At 38.2% G+C, this 20,519-nt stretch overlaps 1 protein-coding gene across 1 annotated transcript in view; it reads left to right on the top strand.

The window, feature by feature from the left end:
- Positions 1-7,096, top strand: part of LOC105443151 (ceramide glucosyltransferase-B-like) — a 43,062-nt gene extending 35,966 nt beyond the window's left edge. Inside the window, exons 6-9 of the mRNA XM_030980054.1 lie at positions 205-383; positions 1,766-1,852; positions 3,183-3,372; positions 4,550-7,096. Of these exons, the coding sequence (XP_030835914.1) occupies positions 205-383; positions 1,766-1,852; positions 3,183-3,372; positions 4,550-4,711 (618 nt within the window). The 3' untranslated portion in view covers positions 4,712-7,096. The remainder of the gene's footprint in view (positions 1-204; positions 384-1,765; positions 1,853-3,182; positions 3,373-4,549) is intronic.
- The last annotated feature ends 13,423 nt before the right edge of the window (positions 7,097-20,519 follow it).

Consider the following 20,519-nt stretch of genomic DNA (forward strand, 5'->3'; position numbering starts at 1 on the left):
TGTAAATAAAAAAGAACTGGGCCTAAGACAGATTCTTGTGGAATGCCACATTTGGTTTGCAGAATATTCTCATTAAATGTTTCCCTCATTGGCCTATAAAATTGGAGTCAATTATCAAAATGACCTCAAAACCACTGTAAGAAGGAAACCTTGTGTAACAGTACAATTTATTTACACCTTTTTATTCACGTTTCTTTCCCAAAGGTTTATTTTGGTGGAGCACATGCCCGGATGTACATAACGGCATGTGTTTTTGGAGTAAACTGTGTCTCAGGAATGCTCAACATTGTTAGAAAATCAATCTTAGAAGAAGCGGGCGGCTTAGTAGAATTCGCCAAGTACATTTCTGAGGACTATTACATGGGTATAGCTGTATTAAAAAGGTATGTGGATACAAATTTCATTTTTTTAAAGACTGTATTAATTTAGGACATCTATTTCAATCACATCATTATGATTAATAATATATCTGTAAAGCGCTTCAGCACATTGTTGTATTGATGTATTGGGCGCTATATGAAAGCGGAATATTATTAGTATTATTATTATTAAGAGATTTTGGGGTATTTTAATTAAACAATGTCAAATCAGACTAACGGCTAGTATGCATCTCTTGTCTTTTCACTTTCTGTACTTTGTGAGGACCCTACATTTGCTTCTGTTGGCTAATCAGTCTGTTGGCTAATCAGTCTGTTGGCTAATCAGTCTGTTGGCTAATCAGTCTGTTGGCTAATCAGTCTGTTGGCTAATCAGTCTGTTGGCTAATCAGCCAGTAGGCTTAATAAAGAATTCTTATTTAGATGATGAACTCCTTGATGTTCTTCGTATGAACGAACGATTTGCTTCTGCGACAATTGCTTCAGACTTATTTCCATCAAAGATGTAGGGTTAGGTTTGCAGTTGGGTTTGAAGCTAGGTTTAGGGTTATCTTTAGGATTATATTTAGGTAAAGCAATGCTCCACACTTACTTTTTTGGAAGGGGGTCCGGGTTGAACTTTTTACAGTCTGTATGTATGAACCCAATGTTTAAAAAAAAAGAATTTAAATATAGGTGTTCAGACTTAAATTTTAGGGGCCCATGTGTATAGGGTTTTGTAAAGGGTTTTGTCCATGGTTGAATTTGGGAAATACGGAATCATAGAAAATGGACATCTTCAGGCTCAGAGCATGTATCGCAGGACCGTACTTTGGATCAGGTGCAAAACAATGCATTTGCTGATTGGAGAAAAAAAAGCTTGATTTATAAGCCAATCTTTTCCTGTCAAAAACCTGACAAGTGCAAAATAGGGGTATACATCACGCTGCCTGTCTCGTGACTCTTGGCTTCCTATTTCCTCATAGATAAGGGTCCTAGGAAAATATGATTGATGGATCTGTGGTGATAGTAGTTACTGTAAGATCTATTGGAAAGTGTGATAAGATGTCCTGCATACCTCAAGAAGATGAATTTGCCAACGACAGTCTTTTTCTGTTTTTGTCAGATTAGCAATGAATTTCTTTCTTTTGAACATTTTCTCTAAGAATTTTCTATCATTATATGTGAAATCATGTTAAAATGTAGCAAAATAAAAAGGAATATGCTCAATTTTTTTACAGGAGGAAAATTCATGATAATCCATGAAAACTTACAGTTAGTTGGTTAGAACTCTCTCACTCACTCTCTCAGTCTATCGATACATCTCCCTCTATCTTTGATGAGTATGTGCATATAAATCATTTATTCATTTGACTTTCATTCTTTGATATTTTCTTTTTCTTCTGCAGTGGATTTAAGCAGAGGCTGAGTTTATTTCCTGCAATGCAGAATTCAGGCAGTGCGTCATTAGCATCATTTAGGAAAAGAATGGTCAGGTATGGATATACATGTAATGTTCCTCAAGTAACATTGGTGTAATTCATAAGCCAAAAACACATTTTTCACACAAAGTGATTTTAACCCTTTATTCAACTCTTACTATTCCTTCTCTTAACTACGGGATCCTATCTTGGAGTAACTCACAAACAACAAAATCAAACAGAATATCACTACTGCAAAAACAAACTATGAAAATAATAGAAAACATTCATTTCGGCTCACATACAGATCCTTTATTTCTTAAAAACAAATTACTAAAAGAAAATATGACCTCTACCTTCTAAACCTGTATTCTGAATTTTATGTAATATATGTATTATTTAATTAATTGGATTTTTATTTAATTATTCATTCATTCAATAAAAGATGTGAATGTATTGCTTGGATATTTAACTAGGTAAGAATGACCTTTTTTGGGTAAGATGCCAGTGGGTACTAAAATAAACCATCAATATTGGAACACAAAGGTAAAACCTGTAAAGTTTCCTTTTCTTATAAACTGTGTCATTGTTTGTTTGTAAACTTTGGTATGATTTCTATTCATGTTCAAAAAGTTTAATTTCATTTACTTCTATTTTTCATCGAAATGGTGAAGCAATAAAACACACAAAAAAAAGATTAATGCCAATTGGAATAAGAAAAAACTCAGTCATATGTCAACCTCTATAGAAAACAGAAACGACTTCAATTATCACTAGACAGGCCCTAATATGGAATCCCCAGGGAAAGACAAAGAGAGGCTGGCCACGAAAAACCTGGCGACGAGATCTCCAGGCTGAGATAAAAAGATGGATTAGACCCATACATAGCTGCATTGTAATCCTGGCTGTGTATTAACATTTCGAACACCACTGTACAAAAACTGATTTCACAAAAAATTGGTACTTTAGTGACTATTGATGACACCTAAATCGCAGTAAAATACAATTTTTTCAACTTACCAATGTTTTAGAAAGAATAATTTAAAAATTAAAATTGTAAATCTACTGTTAAACTTTGCATACAGCCGCATTGGCATGATTGTGTGCATTTGTGTATTATGTGTGTATTGACTATTCATGTGAGCAAATGCTGCCTATTAACACGTAGTGCAGTGCTAGAGGTCAATACGCATTAGCATTGACTCTCTATGCTTTGCTGGAGTGGGTTAGACCTGGATTCAGCTCGAAATGAAAGCACAGGACAGACGACCATGGAGATCTCTCGTCCATGGCCTATACACTGGAGAGGGATGAATAGGCCTATTAAAGGAAGAAAGAACTAAACCTCCTTTTCCTGAATAGATGGCTTATTTAAACCTGCTTACATTTTGTTTATTGTACCTAGGTGGACCATGGTTAGAATAAGCACAGTACCTGTCACGCTCATAGGGGAACCCATAATGGAGTGCCTGGTGTTGGGCGTGGCTGTCTCATGGGCGGTCTACCACCTGTTCAGCTGGGATCCTTGCATCATCTTCATCTGCCACACCCTTCTCTGGTTCATCCTGGACTACTTTCAACTCAAAGTCCTCCAGGTAAGTGCATCTCTCGCCCTCACCCTTTAAAGCCCCACTGCTCTACTTATAGCTACTTGCGCCCTCTATATAGCAAACAATGCCTATTCGGTGAACATTGGTCCCCCATGATTCCCTTTTTCTCTTTTTCTCATCGAGAGCTGATTTGATGAGATAACCACCTGCCAGTGGCCATGCAGGATGGTCTAATCCCTCCTGGCCAAACTAGTGCAGTGGGGCTTTAATCCTTTCAAGACTGTCATTCCACATTATGTGGTTTAGCTCAATAGTCATGATTCATAGCCCTAATAATATATGGGATGCATGAGTAGAAAGGGCAAAAAATTGCTTTCATTTTTGTTGATCCCATGAATGATGCCATGAAGGAGAAATAAACTTTAATTGGCAACAAAGTTAAAAAGTTAAAAATCATTGTGTTTCGATCTTAACTGGCCTTTTTTGTCGACCAAGTGATTGCCCATATTCATATCGGTTTTAAAAACGTTACATTTTATTCTAACAGAGTAGCAATAAAACGAAAATGTTGAAAATTTGAAGAACGTGTGATCGATTTAGTACATCAAAAGTCCTGTCTTAAGAGGGATAAAAATATTTCTGCTGAAGATAAAAATTCTTCTCATTCTTTCTATGTATGGGGTCATGAATTTGGTTCAAATGAACATATTGGAAACATATGCGATTTTACAATATTCAATGATTGTTGTCGCGGTTGAAATTGAGTCCAAAGTGATGAAATTATGAATAATAAACTCTTTATGTTGTATAGCTCCCTCTCAAGACTGATATTACTTAAGCTTTAAAAACAATGTTTCTTGACTACAATCAACCAATTTGCTAATCCTGTTTGAAAATTATTATCAGAATTGCATATTTGGAGATTTTCATGGTCGCACCTACCATGGAATGGCCCAAGACGCTATTTGAAATATTTGAAATTTACCGGGAGCACCGGTAAGTTTTTGATCATTCAATTTCTCAAAAGCAGAAATGTTTTAGGGGCTTAATTTGTTAGTGCTTATAATACATCCACAGGGGCATCCAAATATGTCAAAATTATAAAGAATTACTATCCATCCAATTTTCAAAATTTCCCAAAACTTTACATTACCTTTCAGTGGATTGCAAATTTATATTCTCATGCTTCTATTTCTTTCTTTCCTCTTTATCACCTACGCAGCGAGGTCCCCTGAACTTCACCAAAGTGGACTATGCATTGGCCTGGTTCTACCGGGAGATCATGTTCATCTTCTACTTCCTAGAGGGCGCTCTAAGCCAGACGGTCACATGGCGGACGGGGACGTATCGTCTCCGGTGGGGCGGGTACTTGGAAGAATGCTGACACCAAACCTACGAATCGTTGTAAGAATGCTGACACCGAACCTACGATCCGTTGTAAGACTTTGAATGAACAGAGAAAAGACGGTGCTCATCGACTGAAAGCGTTGTCCGCAGAGGTTCCAAAACTTCTTCACCCGGTACCGTTTCCAAAGAAACATTGTGCAATGAGGGCTGTAATAGTTTTAGTATGGTTGTGTTAAACTCTACAAATACGCCAATTCTGTGTTTGGCATGAGACATCAGTATTGTCATACAATGAGAAACAGAAGGACGTTAAATCAGTTTCATTTTTTTTTCTTCCAATCAGTGTATATATCACAATACATTTTGTCTTACAGTGACATACAGAAAGGCATTAACTCAAGTTTGAGATTTTTGAAGTATCATTCCCATCGTGCCCATCTGATTTTAGTAATATAATGTTAAGAATGATTTGCTCATTTCTATATCGTCAGTTTTGGGCTAGAATGGTGTTACTTCATAGCATTCAATGCCAACTTAATGACAAAGGATAAAGGTAAGGCTTTGAAAGGCTTCAGCTACAAAAGTGATCCATTTGTCTGTTGGTATTCAAGATCCAATCCAATCCAGGAATTAATAAAGCGCCAATATCTAGTTGCCTAATCAAAGGCGCTGATGAGACTGAAAAACTACCAAAAATTTCTGTTCATGATTCTAACTTGGAAAGACAATTAAGATCATCCAACCATTTTCATATCAAATTACTTCAATGATAATCTTCCTTAAGGAAGAAGAAAAAATAAATTTGAAGCTCTCAGTTATTTGTCAGCTTTATCAGTACTCACATGTCTCTTAATAAAAGGAATATTTTCACTTCAGCAGCCACAAAATTACAAAGATGATTCCCACGGCTTTCTTGCATGACAAGACATTGTACCCTTTCAGCTCCCGCAAAGGTCTTCAGAGGCGGGTTTGCTCAATTGCTAAACCATCTACCCGTCAAACCAAAGATCATTGGTTCACATCAAGCAGAGGCAGAGGATTGAAAACCTTTGGGGTGTGTGAAGCTGCCCCAACATTTGTTCATAGACACACGCTAGGTTGCAGTGGGAACAGGCTCTGTCCCTCGGATAGGACTTTAAATGGAGGCAACGTGCGGGAGAAGTGTCACCACCCTAAATACATGAAGAAGTGAAGAACTCACTCACTCCCTAGAATTGGGGAAACCTGGGACACATTTCACAAAGCCTTTTTTTCAAGGACAAATGACAAAACTCAGTGACAAATCTGCTGATAACCAATTAGAAGCAAGGATTTCAGTAGCTTATAACAAAAACTGTCATTTGTCACTGATGACAAGTTTTGTGAAACACTCCCTGGTGTAGCGGTACACCTGCACATCCCAATCAGCTGTACAGGGAGGAAAGACCTTGGGGTCTCAGTGATTAAAAGATGAAAGTTGAGTTTAGGGCCCCGTCTTACAAAGAGTTGCGATTGATCCCAATCAATTGCATTCCTACAATCAATCGCAAGTTTGCAGTCTCCTATCTCTTATGTACATAGTTGAGATTGATATCAATTGCAAAGAAGTTTTGATTGATATCAACTCTTTGTAAGACAGGACCCTGGTCAAGCAATTTCTATGTGAAAGAAGCAATTGGGACATTGCAACATTATATAGCACATAGAGATATGTGTAGATTGTGAAGTTTTGAAATGGTCAAAATGACCAGAAACTTACTCACTCCTCCTGAAAGCTCTGTGCACTGCACACAGGAATGCATCTATGGGACTACACAAACTTGTGGCATTGAAGTTTGGTCCAAAGCTTTCAGCTGTTTCTCGTAATATATCGTACAGCTCCTTCTTCTGGATTCAGGACTTTGTAATATGTGACCTCATGGTTTTCACTGTGCGTTACGTTATCTTCAAGCCTAAGTTCAAGGCTAAGTACAAGGTCAGTACTGTACTATACAGTAAAGGTGAATCAAGTATCAATCAAATATAAAGTGTCTTCAGGGACGTTGTGGTAACTTGTTGGAGTTTTTCTGTAAATCTATATAAATCTATTATAGAAATTTATCTGTGAATAATAGTTTATGGAGGTAGAAAAAGTTTAAATGTACTTCTAGCTCATGAATGTAGACTCATTTTTGGTCTAGACTTTGTTTTAAATCTTAATGACTTTTTACTCTATGTCGTCAGTGAAGCTTTGGAGTAACATTTTGTTTGTTTTGTCTAATGTCGGGTTATTGTTGGAAACTAGTAGTCTTATTGATCAGTAATAATACTTGTCTTTACTACAGGGTAGATTCTAGTGCTGATGTTGATGTTCACAGTAGGAAATTGGATCTTCGTTGATAACAATGAGTTGGCAGAGTTGTCCAGTCAGCTAATTTTGGAAAAAGATATGATATAGGAGGCAGTTGTTCTTCTTAAAATGACTATCAAGCTTATTGGCACATGCTTTCAGAGAGTCCTGAACAAGCGAAGATCGCTAGATATGGTAAAAATAATTATCCTAAATTTGTAAGTTTGTTGACTCGGTTTTGTCGATAGTGTTTAAAGCAGGAGGACTTCATATTGACATGTAGACAGAGAAACCGAGATGATTACCGCACAAGAAAGTTCATCTTTAATCAATGTATCTTCATGTTCATGTTATGTCAGTGTGGTGTCTAAGACGTATTCACCCACCTTATATATTCACGCTTGCTATGCTATAGCATGCAAGTTGACAATGTAACAAATGTACAATCCATCTTGTAATGCATTTGTCACTGCCCTGTAGTCATGCGTTATCTTCATCCTTTTTTCTCTGTGTGTCTTATCATCTCCTATTAAATTGAGCAGTTTCTTGCCAAATTCCTATTTAAAGTCATTACATGGCCTTATTGTACATACATGTATATGTATCTATACTTTATTTACCAAATAAGGTTCCCTGATCTGTTGGGCAACATAGTTTATCCATTTTTAAAATTAGAGAATCTTATACATAATACACTTAATAGATGACGTTTCAAATGCATTACAATATAACATTCAAAGGTGTAGTGTTTAAAATGTGAAACTAGGAAGTTGAAAGAAATTTTAATCATAACAAGCAAGAGAAATTGATCATTTAATCCAGGAGTGTAATTGATTGCAATTACATCAGCTCAGGTGAGAGATGAGTTAGATGGATGGGTCCGTGGTTATTGAAGGGGTTATATGAGAAGTGTTAATTAAGAATAGGGGGTGTTTCACAAAACCTTTTTTCAATGACAAATGATACAAATCAGTGACAAATCTGCTGATAACCAATCAGGAGCAAGGATTTCAGTAGCTTATAACAAAAGCTGTCATTTGTCACTGATGACAAGTTTTGTGAAATGGGGTCCATGTCTATGGGCAATTCCACATTATTTTGTTCCATACCTAACAGACCACATCCAAGAGGTTTACATGTGTGATGATCGTGTTGTGTACAGTGTTGATTTAGAAACCATACAAGAGCTTGGATCAGGGACCCGTTTCACAAAGCCTTTTTCAAATGACAAATGACAAAAATCAGTGACAAATCTGTTGATAACCAATCAGAAGCAAGGATTTCAGTAGCTTATAATAATAACTGTCATATGTCACTTGTGACAAGTTTTGTGAAACGCCCCCCAGACCTAAGGCTAAGGTCAAGTGAAATGATACTTTTGATGACAAAAAACCTTGGATATGCCCCTTTAGATGTCGTCGGTTTGGAGCCAGAAGGGTGCTAACTCATCTTATATACTTTAACACAGAGTTAACATCCTTCTGGCTTTGAACAGACGTGGAGACACTGCGTAAGATACGTTTAAGGTCAAAGTTGAGATAGGTATCAACAGAAGGTTATTAAACTCCAACCTACCTGCACATATCCCCCTATACTCAACTTATGTATGCTCTTAATCATATCATTTTTAATTGTATTCAATTATCTATTTAGTTATTCAATTATTCAATAACCAAGCATGCTACATGGACTGGTTTAACCATATTTGATACGAAGTCGGCAACAATTCGCTGATATATGACTATCAAAATATGGATATTAATCATCTTATGCGCAATCACAGAGACCAATGTAAATCTGAATTATTTAACCTCATATGTTTAATAACATGATACCAAATTGACAAATGTGTAATCAATTTTTGCTTATTTCAACCCAGTAGTACTACGTTGTTATACATTTTTATTTATCTTAGTTGTGAGTAGTATGTGGTCTTTCATTGTGCTATGTGATACTTAGATGTGATTTTTAAAAACGGAGGTTCTGCTAGGGTACATTATCAAGGGCCTATGATGGAAATTGTGCCAAATGGCAAAAAAATTGAGAAAATTTGAAGAGGAAGCTTGTTAATTGCTTTGGTAAATGAAGCTTTTTTGTAGAGCTTGAATACTTTCCTTACATTTTTATACCGTGGGATTGTGCGTAGTTGAGTGGATTACCGTGTACTTTCTATAATGAAGTGCTGAATTATTTTGTTTATTGTTGCAAAACCAATTTTTAATTCTGACATGCCCCCAGGATACCTTGTTCCCTGTTTTGCTATGTAATATGCATCCAGCCACTGGGTTCAGAGGGTTGGGGGGGGGGGGGGTACAACTTGCCATGTACCCCATCTGGAAACCCAAGTTGCATACTGTTTAATAGGTCTTATAAGTCCAAGTTTTATCAGATAATTTTGAAGTAAAAGGACACCAAAAAGTTTTTAATGATGACCTTTCTTTGCATTGAGTAACAAGATCTCAGTCATTTTGAAACTTAATTTTCTCCATTCCTCAGTTCAAAGGAAAAGCTTGTTTTCATTATTAAATGTATTCATATGAATTCTTATCCATTTCCCCTATTTTTTGTTTTGTAAATACATGTATGCAATGGATTAAGAGACATCAATTTAAAATGTTGGATCTCATGATATAACTATAAAAGCTCCTTCTCCCGAGAGAAAGTCACAAACCAAAGGATAAATTTACCTTTTGATGATTAGACCCTCTGCGAATTGACAGTTGTATTTTTTTTTTTTGGGGGGGGGGGGGGGGGAGGGGGGAGGAAAAGTAATCCATCTCAAATTTGTGTAGTCCCACATGTAAAGAGTGAGGAAAGTTACAGTTTATTTGGTGGTATATGTGGTTAATTTCCTGATGGTTCTTGTTTGTGTACAACTAGTGATATGTATTAGCATGAGGTATGAATTTGCGGTGTTTTGTGGTAGACTCTAAATGATTCTCTGCTAAATGGATTTGTGGCGAGATTAACAAACAGATAATGTATCATTAGTATTTTGTAATTGTATGTACATGTAACTCATTGGTTATGACTATTATTTTTTTTCAATCCTGAGAAATACCAAATGAAAGTAAATGCTTGGTGAATTCAAGTGAGATATTTGATATGGTATCATGAAGGCTCTCTTAATATGTCATTTTAACCCCTTTGACCATGAATTTCTGAAATGTATTTATTAAATTATAACTTGAAGTTGAAAAAACCTCTGTGGCAATTTATATAAATGGTAAACGAGTTTTCAATTAGTATATAATCATTGTATTTTGTATGCGGTAACTTAGTTTAGATTTGATTGGAAGGTATGTAGTAAATCTTTGAATATTTTGATGAATGATTAGAGATACAAGCTGTAACAGTGATTTATGTAACATTTGTATACACTTTTTGAATGATTTTGTACAATATTCAAATTTTATTATTGATTTGTTTGATTGCTATATTAATAGTAGAGGTACTTTAATCGACCTCTTCCAAATATTATGTAAGTGAATGAAGGCATTTCTACTGTAGCCACTATAGGGCTAAACTAAAGGATTTTGCTTAGAAATTCCTACAAATCAGGACTACAAAATGGGTTCATAGATTGTTTTATTGAATCCACTCTGCGCAGCACACTATAAGGTATGAGAAACCTGCTCACGTGGTATGCCTCGACCCCCGAGTTCCCGGAAGTACTGTTTGTACTTGTGAAGTAAAAATAATTATACCTTGTAAAAATCTACTTCGACTGTTTGCTGCATTTTGATCTCATTTCTAAGTTTCCTTCACTGCATGTGATGCAATGCTGCTTATAAAATAAAAGTCATGCACATGATGACAATGTTGGTTGGTCTGATGCTGCGAATGTATGCAAAAATTCTCTATATCATCCGCAAAAAGCCAGAACGGCGTTGACGCTGATATTTTTACCCAGAGATAATGCCCTTCAGGGCCGGTATTCAATTCAATACCTATGTCAGAATTAGGAGTATTTTGATACCGGTAAGTTTTCTTGGCTTAGATAAAATACTTGGCCAAATGTGATATTCAGTTGGAGCTTTTGGCTAATCATTTTACCTTTAAGACGTTCCCTTGCAGACTGAAGCCAATTATTTTGGAGGTCCATATCGGCAGTCATATGGTTATCATAAGCAGTTACCTTAAGCTGCGCACAATTAATAATGCGACGCATTAATTTTGCATAGTTTAGATTAACCATGTGATGTCACAATGCTTATCAGTAAGTCTTTTGCTGAAGTAGAATGCTGAGGTATGATCTGAATAGGAGTTGAGACATATTACTAAGCCAATGACGATTCTTAGTCAAATATTAATTTGATCTGCGTACTGAATTGAATACGGCCTCTGGCTCTTAACAGACAGTACGTTTTCTGATAGTATCTAGCTAGCTGCACACATATCTTGGGGCTTGCCTAGCCAAAGACTTTTTGATTACTGGTATTTATTTTTAAATCAAGCGCTAGGTCAGGCACATGTAGTAGCAGATTAGTATAGGGGTAGGGTCCTAGTAGACTGCATCTCGCCATTGCTCTTTCAACCTCGATGCATATCAATGCCAAATTTCTATGTAAATCCAATTTCTCCTTCTAAGTTAAACAAAATGTAAATAAGCTCCGTACAGGTTTTGATTTAATTTTAATTTTATGTCACAAAAACCAGCTGATTTGACCCTCCTACCTTAGTGGAACATCAGTTTCATTCCTGCTAGTATTTGAGTATTTATGCATGATAAGGAAGTTTGGGTATATTTTCATATTTCTCTTGGGAAAGAAGCATGTTATTACCCCTGCTTCCCTAACCAATTTTTTTTTTTTAATTAAAAAAAGTTAGAATTGGTTGGTGGTGGTTATTTTACCTGACTGCTAAGAAAGCATAAATGCTTGTAAGTAAGCGACCAGACGGCCGACGGCTTTAGGTCCTCTCCGAGGGACCTGGTATGAATGATTAATGCCTTACCAAAGGGCACTAGCGCAGACCACTGCTCTACCGACTGAGCTATCACGCCTCCATATTGTGATTCTGTAATCATTCATTGAAACCCCACTACAGGTGTTGATTGTAATTATTCAGCAGTATATTTATTGATAAGTATTAATGTGTTGACGGTTCAAGATGATTCATTGAATAATTTCATGTGATCATTCGGGATACGCCCCTGGGGGGGGGGGGGGGCTGGTAATTTTAACCATTTCATTCTTGAACAGGGTTTTACTTGAAACAGTACAGTGTTTTGCTTGGCAGTTATTTGTGAGTTGTGTGGTTACTAGCCTGCTGTGCTCAACATGGGTTCTCTAAAGAGTCGATCCGACCTCACCGATACAACGAGAATTCATTCTAAAATCTCTCCCCTTGTTGTCTATAAATTTGCATGCGAAGCTCCAAAACTCTTTTATTTGGGTGACATTATATTTTGGTGTAGCCTCAGAAATGTATCAACTGTTTGATACATAAGGGGAAAAATCTAAAAAATCAAAATCAAAATCAAACTTTGGATTCCTCAAAAAATTCTGTCTTTTGAAAGCAAGGTCCTGTGGGGTTGTCTTTCTAGGGTTGTGTCATTATGTATCACAACGATATGAGATACAGGAAATCTATATTTTGATTTCTTGACTTGGGCCAACACTGTAAATTACCTCAATTTTGTTTGATTGCGAGGGAAATATACTGTTTATTTTGTACATATTATGTAAATAAGAAGAAACAAACATATTTACCAATTGAACGACTCTACAGGTAAACCGACCTCAAACTAATCATCATTGTGATTTATAAGTCTTCGGCGAAGGGTTGATACTTGTATAACTCTGCAGTATTATTTCAAAATTTTATGCCCAAATTTATGAAGAGGTGTAAAAAGTTCTATGAATTAACACTGATGCCTGCAGTATTTGGAAAAGGGTTGTTTAATGCCACTTGTTTCAAACATTGTGAAGGTTATAAGTGATAAGTTTATTCAATTTATGTGAAATTAGCTCTCATACTGCATAATGTTGACAGTGATGGATTGGAAGGCTAACATGGAAATATATTATGCTATCATGATTTTTTTTCGTAAAACACATTTCTTGCAGGCTTTGTTTGTAGTGTCCACTGTGATAAAGAGAGAGAGAGGGGGGTGGGGGGGGGGGGGGGGTGGGGAGGCATGATAAATAAAATGAAGGGATGAACGAGAAAGGGATATGGAGAGAGTGGGGGTGAGAGGAGAAAGAAAAATATGGGATAGGAGAAAGGAAAGTAGAGAGAGAGAGAGAGAGAGAGGAAAAGGGGGTTAGGTTGGGAGTGTATGAGAAGTAGAGAGGGGGACAGTGGGAAAAGACGAGGAGTGGGAATAATGAGGATGGAGAAAGAAGAGACAGAAATATACGGAGAGGATGGATAGGGAAAAGGAGAGAGCGAGAATAAAAGAAGGAGAGAGAACTTTTTAAAAATATATGGCTGATTCATTTTGGGAAAGGGGCACAGGGGCATTTCCCCCGTCAAATTTGTTATGTATCTTAAACACAAACAACAACTATTTGCTCCTTGTAGGCCTCCCCCGGCAGGTTTTAAATCAAAGGGGCGCCTTCAAAAATAGAATGTTATCGTTATTTTATTTTATTTATCTATTCAGTTGGTAATGCTTACACGCCGGCCTTTTTGGGAGTTGTTTCACCCCCGGCCAGATAACATCCTTGTTCCGCCATTGATATGTCAACTTAACTTTCCCAAAATATAGAATTTCGTTTTATACTTTGACAAGGGCCCCTATCTCTTTTTACCTCCGATAAGTGCCCCTTTTATTTTGACACGTGCCCCTTTTCTTTCGAAAAGTTTCCACTTTCCTTTGCAATAAGACATTAGTGTCCATATTTCATTCTCATAAGTGCCCCAGTCAGGTACGAGAGTTTACTCCTTTTCACTTCAGATAAGTGCTCCTTTTACCTCCAAAAATTGCCCCTTTTTAAATCTGAGAGATGCTCATTTTACTTTGACAAGTGCCCCTTCCCCTCCTGATGACTGCCCCTTTTATTTTGACACGTGCCCTTTCCTTTTAACATGTGCCTATTTTTCTTTTAAATAAGAGCCACTTCCCCTCCTCATAAAAGCTTCCTTAAACCTCCGATAAATGCTCCTATTAAAATCTGATCGGTGCCCCGTTTCTTTCATTAATAATTGCACATTTCTCTTTATTAGAAGTGCCACTTTTTCCTTTTTATATCCGGTCAGTGCCCCTTTTCAGGTGCGATAAGTGACCCTTTTCACCTCTGATGATTTCCCTTTTAACAATGATACGTGCCCCTTTTCCTTTCTAATAAGGGACCTATCCCCTTTTCATAAATACCCCTTTTCACCTCTAATAAATGTCCCTATCGAAATCTGATGGGCGCCCCTGTTCCGTCGACAAATGCCCATTTCCGAGTCTCATAAGCAACTTTTTTCATCAGTGGTGAGTGCCTCTTTTCAGGTGTAAGAAGTGCCCCATTTTCACCTCTGATAATAACCGTTTGTACTTTAAAACGTGTTCCTTTTCTTTTCTAATAAGTATCTTATCCCTTTCGATAAGTGTTCCATTTCCCTCTCATCATTAAAATTACCCCTAATTTAAAGCGACTAAGAGCAATTTACCCCAAACCTCGCTCACATTTTATTGATGAGATAATTATGTTACTTATCAAAGGTCTTTTCAGTCTTCTGGTAGAGAATGTGCTTACACCCCCACCACGATCCCCCTCTTTATAAGATGTAATTTATCGCACTGCGACTTCATAAATGTTAAAATTAATTATCCCTCGCTTCGCTCACTCGCAACACACCCCCGGCTGCAAAATATTTTATAAGATGTATAAACAAATATTGAAATCATCCCTGATAATGTAATCACAATGTAGGGGTATATACCAAAGTCTATAAAATTGTATATTTTCGTCTTGAGATTTCCCTTTGCAGGTGCCCTTTTTTGTTGATGCATCTCCCCTCCCCCACTTTGGAAGTCGCTCCGCCGCCCCTGCTCGAATGATGTGAGAAGCGTAAACGAGCAGATCGAGCCGGGGTATTCAATAGAGCCGAAAATATACACAATGGAAAATTCATAATGCACTTTTTGTGTTCAAGAATCATTTGAATACAGGCCTTACTTTATTTGAATAATATTATATACGGTGATATAATATCATTTAAATAAAGTAAGGCAAGTATTCAAATAGCGTACTGACAGGGATGCTTAGGGGCTGCTGTCCCCTAAAAAAAATCCTTTCAACCCCCCCCCCTTAAAAAAAGGGGGAAAGGAAGAAAGAAACAAACTTAAAGTTTTATCTTTTGAGGGTCGATATCTTTTTAATAACATTTACATTTTAATACAACTTTTGATTCTAAACATATAAACTCTATATGCCTCTAAAAGGTATACTATAGGCTTTACCCATACATATTCATATCCTATTACAATAGGCTCTATAAAAAATTCCATATGGCTGAATTTTCTGAAGGAAGGAATTCCTCAAATGTAGAGGCGGCACCCCCACTTTTTCAAGTACCCCAAAAGTGCCCCCTTTTACATATAAACTAAACATATAAACTATATGCTTCTAAATGAGTATACTATAGGCCTTACCTTATACAGAAAAATACATATTCATTATTCTAGGCTCTATAAAAATAGCTTCATGGCTAAATTTTCTGAGCCCCCCCCCCCCCCCCCCCCACCCTCCAATACTTTCGAATGCATGGAATATTGTTTGATCACGAGAGAATGGGAGGTCTTCTCATATCCCTACCATTCCTCTTTATTATAATAGTTCGTTCTTGTATAGCGCTTTTCAGGACCGCAGGCCCTCTCAGACTTACCCTCACATATTGTATGCACATTCTCCACTCCATGGGGAGCATTCCAGCCAGGCATCATATTTACAAGCGCATACTAATGTCTTGTTCATCTAACCAAATTAACCTTTCGCATCCTACCGGGTACCCATTACACATGGCAATGTACGGTAGATCATTGTCTTGCTAAAGGACATAAAATTATAGTGCCGGGGCGAGACTTGAACCGCGGACCTTGTGATCCACAGTTCGGTGACTTTATGGTTTACTTTCTGTAGTCCAGAATCCGATTTAATTTTGGACTCCCCCCGCTCCCCCGCTCCCCCCGCTCCCCCCGCTCCCCCCGCTCCCCCCGCTCCCCCCGCTTGTGATCCACAGTTCGGTGACTTTATGGTTTACTTTCTGTAGTCCAGAATCCGATTTAATTTTGGACTCCCCCCGCTCCCCCGCTCCCCCCGCTCCCCCCGCTCCCCCCGCTCCCCCCGCTTCCCCCGCCCCCCCCCCCCCCCCCCCCCCCCCCCCACTCAGTGTTATTTATGGTACGCATATGCATGTTCCCAGTGACCCTCCCCTTTCAGCAAAAGTCCGGTGTGTAAAGTCAATACGGGGCGACCTTTTTCTTTTGTTATACGAGCCTTTTTCAGCACCCCCCCCCCCCCTAGTTTCAGCAAAAGTCCGGTGTGTAAAGTCAATACTGGTAATTTTTTTTCTTTAGTTACGAGCCGGAGTGTTTGGGAACACGCTTGGTATCCCTCCTTTTTCTGAGTCCCCCCCCCCCCCCGGAGGCGTTATTTTCTTCTGCGGCACAGATTGGGGCTTTTTTTTTTTTTTAAAGGGGTCTTGATTTAACCCTAACCCTAAACTTTCCCATAGGCTCAACACGCACCTTACCCCAATCTGTGCCGCCGAAAAAAAAATAACGCCCCCCGGAGTGGGGGGATGGGGGGGGGGGGGGGGAAACTACACAACACCAACACAACGCGACCTCCCCCTACTTACCGGCTCGCTGCCAGCCGAAGATTTAAAAAAGAATTTTTTTTGGTCTTATTTCAGATTTTCATATGCAAAATGATGAAGAGGAACATAATTATTCTTACAATATAATCATAGTACATTTTCTCATACATTTTAAACACAGACACTTATCTTTAAAATATTTTTCATAAGTATCCAAACTAATATATTCAATCAAGTATACAAATTGTGATACAATTCTGTAATTTGGGAGAAAAAAATAGATTTTTCGATATAGAAAAAAGTTAAAGGTGACGGTAATTCTTCATAATAATATATTTGGATACAACAGTATAAAAAGGATTTTTTTTTGTACAGTATAAACATAATTTATCTGAAATGGAAATGGACTCTTTTTTTGTGTTTGTGTGCGATCAGTGCTTGAAAAACACCCCTTTATTAAAGGAAAACGCAGACCATGCCGTATATACAGCTGAAAAAGACACCATTTCGACGCCTTTTCTGGATGCGGGTGCGTATAACCAGTCATATTGGGAGAAAAACAAAATCTGCCTTAAAAAAAAGAGAAATTATATAATTGGAGTGATGTTGCCCAGTGGCGTACCTGGGGTACTCCGTCAGGGGGGCAAGCGACCGAAAAAAAAAAAAAAAAGGCGATGCTAATTTTCACTTCTGGCGAGCGAGCGAGCGAGCAAAAAAAAATCTTGAAGTAACGTTTGGTATATAAACTGGTATTGTTGCAAGTTGGGGGTGGGAACATTCAATTGTTAGCGACGTTAATTTCATTTTTTTGCAAACTAGTGTAGCGAGCAAGAAAAAAATCACTTCTTTTTTAATAATTGCCACTTAAACTTGGTTCAATTGTCCCATGCAGGGCGCGGGAACAATATTGTGTTTAGGGTGATTTTATACCCATTTTAGCTAGCGAGCGAAAATACATCTTTCTCTCAATGAATTGCTATATAATTTTTTTTTCATTGTTGCAGGTAGGGGCGGGCACAATCGTGTTTAAATGTCAATCCCATTTTGGCGGGCAGGCAACCCCCTACATTTCTCTTTTTAATGATATTGTAGCAGGTTAGTGGTGGGCACATAATTCCACGAGCTAGCGAGCGTAGCGAGCGAAAAAAAAATCACTTTTCTTTTATAGGGAAAATATGGTACATAAAACTTGGGTTCATTGTTCCATGTCAGGGACGTGATTATTAAAAGCGGTGTTAATTCTATTTTGGCGAGCGAGCGTAGCGAGCGAGCAAAAAAAAATCACTTCTTTTTATAGGGAAAATATGGTATATAAACTTGGTTTAATTGTTCCATGTCAGGGACGTGATTATTAAAAGCGGTGTTATTTCTATTGTGGCGAGCGAGCGTAGCGAGCGAGCAAAATTTTTGTAATGATAATTGGTTCATAAATTTCAGATTTTTTTGTTGCAGGGCAGGGCTTACACAATCATGTCTAAGGTGATGTTAATTCCGTTTTGGCGAGCACGAGCACACCAAAACTTCTTTGAATAACTTTTCGTCCATAATTATTAACTGGTTGTTGCAGGTTGGGGCGGGCACGTTAGCGGTGTCAATTCCATTTTGGCGAGCGAGCATAGCGAGCAAGCAAAAAAAATAAATTCTCTTTTAATAGAAATTAATAAATAAACTTGTTTTTATTGGTGCAGGTCAGGATGGACGCAATCGCGTTTAACGCGATTCAATTCCTTTTTGGCGAGAGGGCGAAAAAACTCTTCCATTTTTAATGATATTGTTGCAGGTCAAGGGTGGGCACAATTGTTTCCAAAGCAATGTCTATTTATTTTATTCGCGAGCGAGTGTAGCGAGCGAGAAAAATGAATTAGTCTCTTTTAGTAACATTTGGTACATATATATTGTGTGTTATTGTTGCCATGGTTGCAGGTCGGGGCCCGTCGGGGCAGGCACAATAATTATTCTAGGCAATACTAATCCTTTTCTTTTTTCAGGGGGACGAGGAAGTGAAAACATTTAATACAAAATAGGCTAGCAAGCAGTTCGCGCCAGCGAAGAGTTTCAAATTAGTTATATCACTTATATTTTCCTATTTTCATTTGTTTTAATTTTTCAGGGCCGTATGCGGAATATTTTTCTGATGGGGGAAGGGAGAAAAATGCGTTAAAAGTTTTCGAAGAATCTCAAAAGCAAAAGGAGTGAAGGGAGTTCGAGCGACCGAACTGGTCATGAGGGTAATTTTGCATTTTCAAAAGTAGAATTGAAGGATTTGGTATAGGGCTACACTACATTTTCAGGAAAAAAATTGTACGATTTCAAAATATCTGGGGTCAACTGCCCCCCCCCGGTGCTTACGGCCATGTTCTTTATTTTTTTTCCCCATTTTTATTCCTTTCCTTTTCTTTTCCCTTTTTCTTCCTTTTCTCTTCTTCTTCCTTTTTTCTTTCCTTTTTTCCTTTTTTCTCTTTCTTTCCTTTTTTCTTTCCTTTTCCTTTTTTCTTTTTCTTTCCTTTCCCTTTCTTTTCTTTTCTTTCCCCTTTTTCTTTTTTTCCCCTGGAGCCCGTCAGGGGGGGGGGGCACTCTGCCCCCTGCCCCCCCATAGGTACGCCAGTGATGTTGCCCACCAAAATTGGAAGGAAAACAAATCTAAATGATGGTTCGGACGCTGCCTGTGCAGGCGCAGATCTACGGGGGGGGGGGTTTAGGGGGTTCAAACCCCCCCCCCCTTGGGCGGCCCCCCCCCCCAAAAAAAAAAAAAAAAAAAAAAAAGAAAAAAAGAAAGAAAAAAGAACGCACGCTGGAGAGAAACCCTTTCAAGTGCAAATATTGTGAGAAGATATTCAACTCATCTGGTAACTTAACCAAACACATGATAAAAAGGCTGGATATAACTGTGTATTAAGCTGTTACTTGATTTAAAAAGACGTTATCATGCACTGCTTTTTATGGTCTCCATTGTGTTAATAGATGCCAGGAAAACATCACTTACGGGGTTCAAATAAACACCCCCCAAAAAATCGGCTCGCCGCTACGCTGCTCGTGGACGATGCTCTGCATCGTCATTATTTTGGTCAAACCCCCCCCCCTTAGCAAAAAGCTAGATCCGCCCCTGCTGTGATCAAAAGTGCCAAAGTTGCTAACTTGAAGATGATTTTTTTTCTTTCTTTCTCGAAGACATGGATTGATCTATAAGAGCGTCAGCATAAATGTTATATTTGTGTATAATTATATAGGAGAATGCAAAGCCCCCCCCCCCCGCTCCCCATTCATCAGATTAAGACTCAACGTGTGTATGCATTGCATTCCTTGGCTCAAAATCTTTGGCTAATTACACAGCTGCCGCTGGCGCTGTTCTTCTTACCCATTTTCACCAAACAAACTTTCATGAATATACCGACTTCATTGAAGAGCCTCGATCCATGCGCCTTTGATTAAAACAAAACAAAAACAAAAACACGCACACAGGGATATGCATGGCGCCATAGCTGTAAATCATCATACCGCTCAGAGGCGGATCCAGCCGGCGGCAGGGGAGGGGGCCAAAGAGAGGGCCCAATTCGTGAGAGAATATTTAGCCGGCGTAACAGCCAGCCGGTGAATAAGCAGGAGGGGGGGGGGGGGGGAGGGGGGGGGGGATGCCTGTAGTGAGCACTAACTTTTTTTTTTGGCTCTCGAAAATTTGAAAAATCACACCCCCCTTGAGCGCCAGAGGAGGGGGCCCATCTCCAAAAAAGGGTAAAATTATCGTGTTATTAACTGTATTTTTTTTCCCAGGGGAGGGGGCCCG

The sequence above is a fragment of the Strongylocentrotus purpuratus genome, unplaced genomic scaffold (assembly GCF_000002235.5).
Source record: "Strongylocentrotus purpuratus isolate Spur 01 unplaced genomic scaffold, Spur_5.0 spur5_contig_817, whole genome shotgun sequence".
Lineage (NCBI taxonomy): Eukaryota > Metazoa > Echinodermata > Echinoidea > Camarodonta > Strongylocentrotidae > Strongylocentrotus > Strongylocentrotus purpuratus.